Source organism: Morone saxatilis, unplaced genomic scaffold (genome assembly GCF_004916995.1).
Source record: "Morone saxatilis isolate NCDOM2014 unplaced genomic scaffold, NCSU_SB_2.0 Contig14, whole genome shotgun sequence".
NCBI classification, from domain to species: domain Eukaryota; kingdom Metazoa; phylum Chordata; class Actinopteri; family Moronidae; genus Morone; species Morone saxatilis.
Window position 1 is genome coordinate 6,117,807 of NW_023339696.1, and position 8,697 is coordinate 6,126,503.

The following is an 8,697-nucleotide window of genomic DNA, read 5'->3' on the forward strand; positions in this document are numbered from 1 at the left end:
CATACACGGACACACACACACACACACACCTTTATCGTTTTGTTCTACCTCTGTGAGGACTGAAAATGTAACATTAACCTTATCGCTAAGCTAACAGTAGCCCTGAGAAACAATCTTTACAGCAATGGATAAGGTGAAGTGAAACTTATATTATTGTAACAAGTTTCCAGTTGCTCCCTGGAGTGCCTGACACAGGGAGGTAGATGGAGAGAAGAAAGAGGGAGAGAATTGCAATGAGGATGACAGTGAGAGGTATTACTTGGGGCTGGAAACTCAAGGTCAGTGTAGATACAAACATACCCCAAAGCCCACAGACTCATATACTCACATGTATACACAATCAGAGGCACCATGAGGATGTTTAACACCAGCTTACTTAATTTTTCCTCTCTGTTTTTTTAATCTCTTCCAGTCCATCTCATCTTTTCTTCTCTTTTGAGTGTTTGTAAGCCAGGCTAATAGCCAGGTTAAACAGTTTTTACTCAGTGTCTCTGTTTGTCTCTAACCATTCTGCTATTACTCTGTCTCTCTGTTTGTCTTGCTGCTTAAGTAGATGAGAAGTATCCATTGTTAGACAGATGTTAAATGTGTTTTTGTGCTGTAGCCTAGATACAGTGAGCAGCACTCCCTGGGTCCTATTTTTTCATGGCGGTGCAGCAACCAGCACAGAGCGAATGCACAGAAATGAGGAATAATTCTTAAAATGTAAATAAACCATTTTAGTCCTCTCCAACTAGTAGATAAGTTTAAATCTACACTAAAGTAAGTCAGTCTGCATTTATAATGAATATGAATGATTCTAACAGTACAGCTGTGCACAGCTGCTTTGCACTGTATGAAAAGCTCCTCCTTCAGTTCATTAAATCCCTGCAGACATACAAAGGCAGCAGGACAGATATGTTGATGAATCTGCGTCATGCGATTTGGGAAGTGCCACCAGGCTGCTACAAACTAACCACACACACCTCTACAAACATCAGCTATAACTCGGATTAAAGGGGCTCATTAATCCTGTGTGTCATTGCCTCCTGTTCAATGTTCTTTTAACTAAAAGTAGCATTTCATGTTTCATTTTGGAAATAAGAAACAGTGCAGATGCTGCTGTGTCACATTTTCTAATATTATTTGACCATTTATGCAGTATAAATAAAAGTAAAACAACGCTGGATTGAGGTGGTCATATAAACATCAATTTTTTTTTGCTATTTATTTCTATCATCATAGTAGAATATGATAATAATATGACAACAATTTCCTGAAGAAATATCTTTACATATGTTGAGCTGCTGTTGTCATGTGATTGGCACAGCTGTTTCAGAGCGAGGAGGTCAGTAATGTAAAGGAGAATGTACTTATTACTCACCACACCCTCTGATCTATATTCCACTTCACCCTGTTACACAGGAAGCAGAATAGCAGGTGTGCTTGGAGACGCCCACACACTCTGTGCCCAAGACCTTACACATTGCACATGTTGTTGCACTTGTGCAATTAAAATATACTCAGCATACAACTACAGCTCCAGCTCCCATGCTTATTCATGGATACCACCTCAAAGGTTCATTGCACATATTCTGCTATAACTGGATTAAATTCCTGCAGTACCAATGACAATTTACATAAAAATATTTAATTACTCTCAGATCTAATCTAATAAGCAATTTATTACAAGATCGTATCATAGATTAGGACCTCAGTCAACAATCCTCCACAACATCTCAAAGGGTAAAAAACATTTTGACATATTTGAGGATTATTCAGTTTTCTTATATTTAAAATCTTTCTCTTTGTCTCTTCTCAACAACATTCAATTCCAATCAGTTTCCTGCTGGCTAAAATAAGGTTTATTGCCTGGCAGTATGAAAGCGTTTTTTTCTTCTTTTTTTTTTCAGAAATTCCAGCCTTAGGAAACATAACTTATCCCAGTGGCATGACTTGCTAGATATATGGCCATTCTTTGTTTCTAATGCTCTGCCACTTGTGCCCCATTCGATTGCATTAGTTTAATTAAACCTACCTTTAACAAAGAGCGATATACTCTGGGAATGAACGCAACGCCAATCTAGTTTGAAATGTCTTTGTATTTTTTTAACCCCTTTCTGTACTGTTCTAACCAAAGAATTTAGCATATTGCACATATAATAAATCACGCCTGCATGCCCAAAATAGTGTATGGAGAAACCATTAGTATTCTGCTTAGGGGATGTCGATGCTGTCAAATGTTTGTGTTTGCTGAGCAGATTTCACTGCACACAGATGCCTCTATAGTAAGGCATCTGTGTGCTGTTTACTCAGTGAGTTTAGTAGACAGCAATGTTGTAGTGTCTCTAGAGTATTGCTGTCTACCTCAAGCATGTATACAGACATACTCTGCTCTTCTTCAGTTTTATGATGAAAATTGTGCATCATTAGAGTCTGTGTAAGGTGTTCTTATTTTGCCCCTCTGTGTAACCTCTATTTTGTGAGAAACTGTGAAGAGCAAAAGAGAATACCCGGTTGACAGATATAAAAAGGCTGGTATGTTAAAAGTTGAACCTCTCAGTCACAACACGAGATAATAAGAGACAGATCGGTGATCAGACAATGATTGAAAATGGATATTAAATTAGTTAATGGACCAGAAGTATGATTTTCTGGTTTCTATTCCACCCCTAAACCATGATCACATCTCATTAGACCTGCCTGGCTGTCACATATTTTACAAAAAACAGACCGAGATTTAAGTTTAAATATCATTGCCACTGTCAAAAGTAGCAGAAAAAGTATGGAATTGCCATACCGTATGTGTGGTCAATGTGACAAGGCTGCGATAAAAGTGAAAAGGGGCCAGAACACATTGTGAGGACCTCAGGGAGTAGATCCCTAACTCTGCTGATGCTAAACACATCTGACAACTGGAGATGGATGCTGAAAGTGTGTGGTTAGATAATACTAGCCACGGGGAAGCTGTGAGTTCAAATTCCCGGAGGATGAAATAACGTCAAACTGTCACTTTCAGTATTGTCATCACTTGTAATTATATTGGCTGTGGGGAAGAAGTTGTGGGTTCCATGCTCACAAGATCAATAGAGGTGGTCAGGGTGTACTATAACTAGAGGGTCAGTAAAAGGCTAGCTGCTGCACCGCATGCAAAACTCATCAATCAATCATGTATGTGAACTTTAAACATGTGTGTATATGCTTAAGCATAAAAAAATGTAGATTAATAATTTCTGACTTCTGATTTCTTTTTGTGTCCCACTATTTAGGTATGCGCATCTTGGTGACACTGCTATTGGACACTCTACCCATGCTGGGAAATGTCCTCCTCCTCTGTTTCTTTGTGTTTTTCATCTTCGGCATTGTTGGAGTCCAGCTGTGGGCGGGGCTACTGCGCAACCGCTGCTTCCTGGGAGAGGACATCAGAACGTAAGGAATTTGGTCTTGTGATAAAGTATTTGCATTTGCTCCTTTTCTTCTGGGCTGGAAGTAGCACAAATGGCTCCAGGAAATTGCCTCTTCAAGACTGTGGTCAAATCTATATTAGATTTGAGGGAAGAAGCACTTTGGCGAGAATAGGATCTGATTCAAGTTCTCTTTACTTGAGTAGAGACAAAACAGAGATAAGTGGAAAATACAAGCTCCATCCGTAGAATTAGAAGTTGCAGTAAATTTTTAAATTCCCCCAAACAGATAAAATCCACCATACTTTGCAAGTGCTGTTCTCCACATACATATGGTGACCAGCACTGCCTCCAGCATTCACACATGAAATCTTCAAATATGCTCAGCTCACTTAACTCAAAAATGATCTTTCTTTCTTCCCTCTCCTTCTGTTTCTCTCTCTCTGCTTCTCTCTTTGCTCTCTCTTGTTAGAGTTTGTGTTGAGTTGTCATAGGGTGTAACAGTCAGCTGTTGCCTGTAGCAAGAATACAGAATGTTACGTGCTCAAGTACGCAAACTGCATCACGCCCTCAGGATAAAAACCACCGTATGGCCTCACACACATACAAGGAGAAGCAAGGAGAGATAGAGAGAGAAGTAAGAAGTGAGATAAGGCTGTTATTTAACATAAACTAAAATTATATAAGTTATAAACTTATTAATGAGTACAGTCCAATGCACCAGTTCACCAAACACCTCGATGAAAAAATTAAGCTCTTCCTCTTTGCCGATGATGTGATTCTCCTGTCGTAAGATGAAGATAAAGTTAAGGTTGAACAGATTACAATACATTTTTTCAAACATAGGCTTGTGGGATGTGACTGTGAACTCAAAGATTACTAAATCATAACAGTCCAGAAAAGGCAAAAAATAGAAAATGTGAAAAAAAATAAATATTTAAATTTGTGGACAGGATAATTAAACAGGCCAAACATGATAACTACCTTGGATGTAAAATCCTTGAAAATTACTAAACAGAAGGAAACATTTCACTCTCTCTCTTGGGAATGAAGTGTAAACATTACAAAATAGATTTAACATGTATCAGGGTTGACAAATTGGCAAATTATATTGTGACTGACTTTGACAAGGGGCAAACTTGGTAAACATGACATGACAAAGCTGCATTTCCTTTCACAATGCGCACATTATGAAAACATTAAATAAGCCTGTTCTCCCAGACATATCTTATTTGTGGTAAATAGGACAAGATATGTCTTACAAGACAAGAGCAGCAGACAAACAACCACTATCTCCCTCAGAAGACAAACACACGAACAGGCACACATGCACATACACAGAGATCAGAGTCACCAATTCAGCCGCGGGCACTGAAATTATACAAAAGAGAAAGAAAGACTGCTTCAATGTCCACAACCGCAGGAAGCCAAAAATGTCCCTTCAACATCCTTGAACTAATTCTGTTTTTGATGTAATGGTACACATTGTACCAGAGTTCATGTTGCTGAATCCTTGCTGTGTGTAAGAGAGGAAGACAGAAAGAGAACAGCGTCTTAATATTTCATAGCCAAGGATGCTGTGTTTTCTCTCACAGAACAAATGGCTGTCTGACCTCCAGTACAATGTGAATCCTGACTATATTGCAGTATGCCATGTGCACACACTCAACCTCATGCATTAGCTCTTTCTACTGTTAGTTTTTAGACATCATAAGGACACTAACATGTTGTATACAGTATGACTCAGATTACAGGGGAAAAAGGACAGGAATGGCTGGAACATAATGGGAGTCAACCACTAGACACTCTGGCAGAGAGTAAGATGATCCTTTCCCAAACTGGTCCCTCCCCACTAGTAGTTCAAGAGTGAATGTCACTCCGCATAAAGGCCCACTCACTGTTATAGAGGACTCTCCACTTTAAAGAGGAGGGTATAAATAAGCAGGTAAACTGTGGGATGCACTCAGCATTTTCTACCATGAAACAGCTGTCACCATGGATACAGATAGATGCCTTGCTCACTAATCTTTTGAGTTGTTTGTGCTGTTTCACTTTAAATGCAAAATAGTATGCATACGCATGTGCTATTAAGTGTATAATATTTTCCCCTTTTGATTGAAGTGTGTAAACTGTATTTATTAGTTGAATAAATTAAGGGACAAAGTGGTTTCCCTTTTTTCACTCTACTTCCTACATATTCATAGATATTCTAAGTCTAAACTCACCATGAAAAGACAGTGTAGGGAGAATGTCGTATGAACAAAATCATATTTCACTAAGTAGCAAGAGACAGTTTCTATTCCTCTAGTTTTTGGTTTCCATCAATAAACACCAGTGCAGACTCATTGTTGGAGGGATTGGTAGTCCACTTCCACTCTGGGATAGCTCTTGATTTGGCAATGCCTACATGTGAATGCATAAATGGAGGAGGAGTGGATAGGACAAGGATGTTGTGGCCAAAATGAGATTGAGCGCAACTGTGAATTCCCCTCTGTGAAGTGAATGTTTGAGGAGAATTAACTGGGTAGTGACGGTTTTGATCAAAACAAAAAGATTAAAATTAAAAGATTAGATGTTAGAGATTTGCTTCTGGGGATTACAAGCTGCAAAAGCTACTTCTCAAGCTCTTAACAAACTGCAGTTTGGGCTACAATGAGGACGAAAGGAAATCAGCCATTTAACTAAGTAGTAACTTCATGTCAGCTAATATAGAAGTGAGCAGTTACACTGTCCACAGCTTCCACTGAAGATGTTTAACACATTTCACCCTATTGGTTGAAGCTTCATTGTGGTTTTTGAGCAACTGAGCAATTATAAAACAGAAGATTAATCTATCCCATTAGTCTGTTGTTCAGAGGATTTATGAGATGCTGTACAAGAAGAGAACACACATTGTTGATACAGTGTGAAAATAGTGTGGGAGTAGTTGGTTGTTGTTGCTGGAGGTGTTTTGTGGCAAATTCAAAGATAACATCTGTGATTGGATATGTGCCGATTTAATAAGATCAATGATATGTCCACCCTCATTGATAACACTGTTTGCTCATTTCTAGTACGGGTTTCTATGTGGGAGCTCACATATAGCACAAAGGATAATCCGATTCTGCATATGGGTACAATAGGATCAATAGAAAGTCAGTGCAAGAGGTGCAAGCAATATCTTGTTATTTTCTGAGAAAGCCAAATAATTTTTATTTTTTGCAGTCAAGGTCCTAGAGAGGATATGTGTATTTCTCTTTTCTATAAAAGCACTTTTAAACCCTTAGGCACGCACTAAACTATTTCTGAATGATTACAAATCAGTATATCTTAAAGAATAAACCACTGCCCTGCTTATGATCACAAATCACTATAGATTCTATTTTCCTGTAATGGGAGACTGATTCATTCCTCACAGTGGACATCAATGCGTTTTTAGTGTATCTACAGTATTTTGCTAATATAACCTACTATAGAACTTGCAGCAAAAACATACAAGCAAAACATCTTTAAAACAAACACAAAAAAAGGTCATGATATATCCTGAAGCTAAATGTATCCATAAACAATGTATTATAACTAAATAGCTATTTGTTTTTTGTTATTCCTTTTCCATCCAGGATGTACAACTTGTCCATAAGTCTTTACTACATGTCCGAGGAAGGTGAAGACAGCCCATTTATCTGCTCGGCTGCCCGCGAGAATGGGATGCTGCGCTGCCACGATGTGCCGGCCTACACTGAGGGCGGTGCAGAGTGCTCATTGGCTGCTTCCCACCAAAATTCAGCTCTGATTGGATCGGCCCCTGTGGTGGGTGTTAACGGCTGTGTTAACTGGAATCAGTACTATAATGTGTGTCGCCCCGGAGACATCAACCCTCACAAGGGAGCTGTCAACTTTGACAACATTGGCTATGCCTGGATAGCCATATTCCAGGTAAGAAGAGATATATGTGCTGATTTAAATGAGGAAGCTAAAACACACAGAATGTATTACTGTTTACAAGAGTTTGTGGGAGATTTTAGTTTAAAGAGTTGAATTGAGTGGAGTGTGGTGAAAAATTGGCTTTTTGTATGCACAAAAGCAGTAAGGTGTGTTGACATTTCAAAGTCATCCTTTAAGAAATTCCTCCACTGGGGCCATCAGAGTGCATGTATCATGACCTGAAAGCCATTTCTCTCTACTCACGGGTTGTGAAAATATATTTTTCTTTTCCCCTCTTGCTGATTCCAGCTCCCCCAGTAGCCCGCAGCAGGCTTTTCCCCATCACAGTCTTTGTGCTAACACTGTCTGTGCTGTTGTGATATGAATTCCAAGCCTTTTAATAGATCTGTCCAGAACCCACTGATAGATCTGACTCTGTGTCTAATAGACTTTGACTTGCACAACATGACTTTCTCAAAGAGGGTCTTACCTTCGAATTACCCCAGATACACATACCCAAACACACATACAAAAAACACACATACTAATCCCTCTTAGGTACACACAACTGTCCTGTGTGTGTGTGTGTGTGCGTGGTCTCAATTTTCAGTCAGAGGCTTTAAAAATTTGATTTTGTTCATTTTTTTCTTTTATGATCTGTGTGTGTGTATATGTGTGAGCATTAAGCAACTACAAACCTTCATTTCAATATACAGCCTTGTGTTGTATAATGATGATACATTTCCTTGACTCTTGAAAAGTTGTAGGCATGAGTCATTGGTTTATTCACATGCATACAGTGATTACATGAACAACACATTTATCACCTTGCCTAAACCTCTTAACATGTTACAGCCTATTTGCTGACAGGTGAATGGAAACAGAATTAGACATTGAGTAAAATAAAGCGAGACAGAAAAAAAAAGTGGTATGTAGAAAAAAAAAAACCACTATGTTGAATGTTAAATTCTTTCTTACCTTGTTATGCCAGTCTACAGCTGTATTCCCTCAGTATTTGTAAATCTAAAGAATATGAATTATACATCTCAGTGCAGGGTTTTGAAAACATTTCAGCCCATGGTTCCAAATTGAGTTAATTCAGGGTTACCCAGGGACTCCTGCAGAGTACAACAAGCTGTTAACATGTCACATTGAGTACTCACCACAACCATGCCTGTGGCTTGATTGGTTCCCACCCAGGGTTTGGCCATGCACCAAATATAGCATGATGGCTTCCCGTCTTGGTTACTCATTGATTCAAGTATGTTCAAGTTTGGAAACGGAAATACCAAATTTGTTTTGGGTCATTTAATACTAGTTTATTTGTTTGTTTTTTCTTGACTTCAGGCCTCTTACTAGAATTTAATAGTAACAACCAAGTGTGAACCTATCGTGATGTCCCCCATTGGTT

At 38.8% G+C, this 8,697-nt stretch overlaps 1 protein-coding gene across 1 annotated transcript in view; it reads left to right on the forward strand.

Annotated features, from left to right (window-relative positions):
* Positions 1-8,697, forward strand: part of cacna1ha (calcium channel, voltage-dependent, T type, alpha 1H subunit a) — a 52,713-nt gene that overhangs the window by 4,018 nt on the left and 39,998 nt on the right. The window contains exons 4-5 of the mRNA XM_035654996.1: positions 3,249-3,408; positions 6,983-7,298. Coding sequence (XP_035510889.1) covers positions 3,249-3,408; positions 6,983-7,298 — 476 coding nt within the window. The remainder of the gene's footprint in view (positions 1-3,248; positions 3,409-6,982; positions 7,299-8,697) is intronic.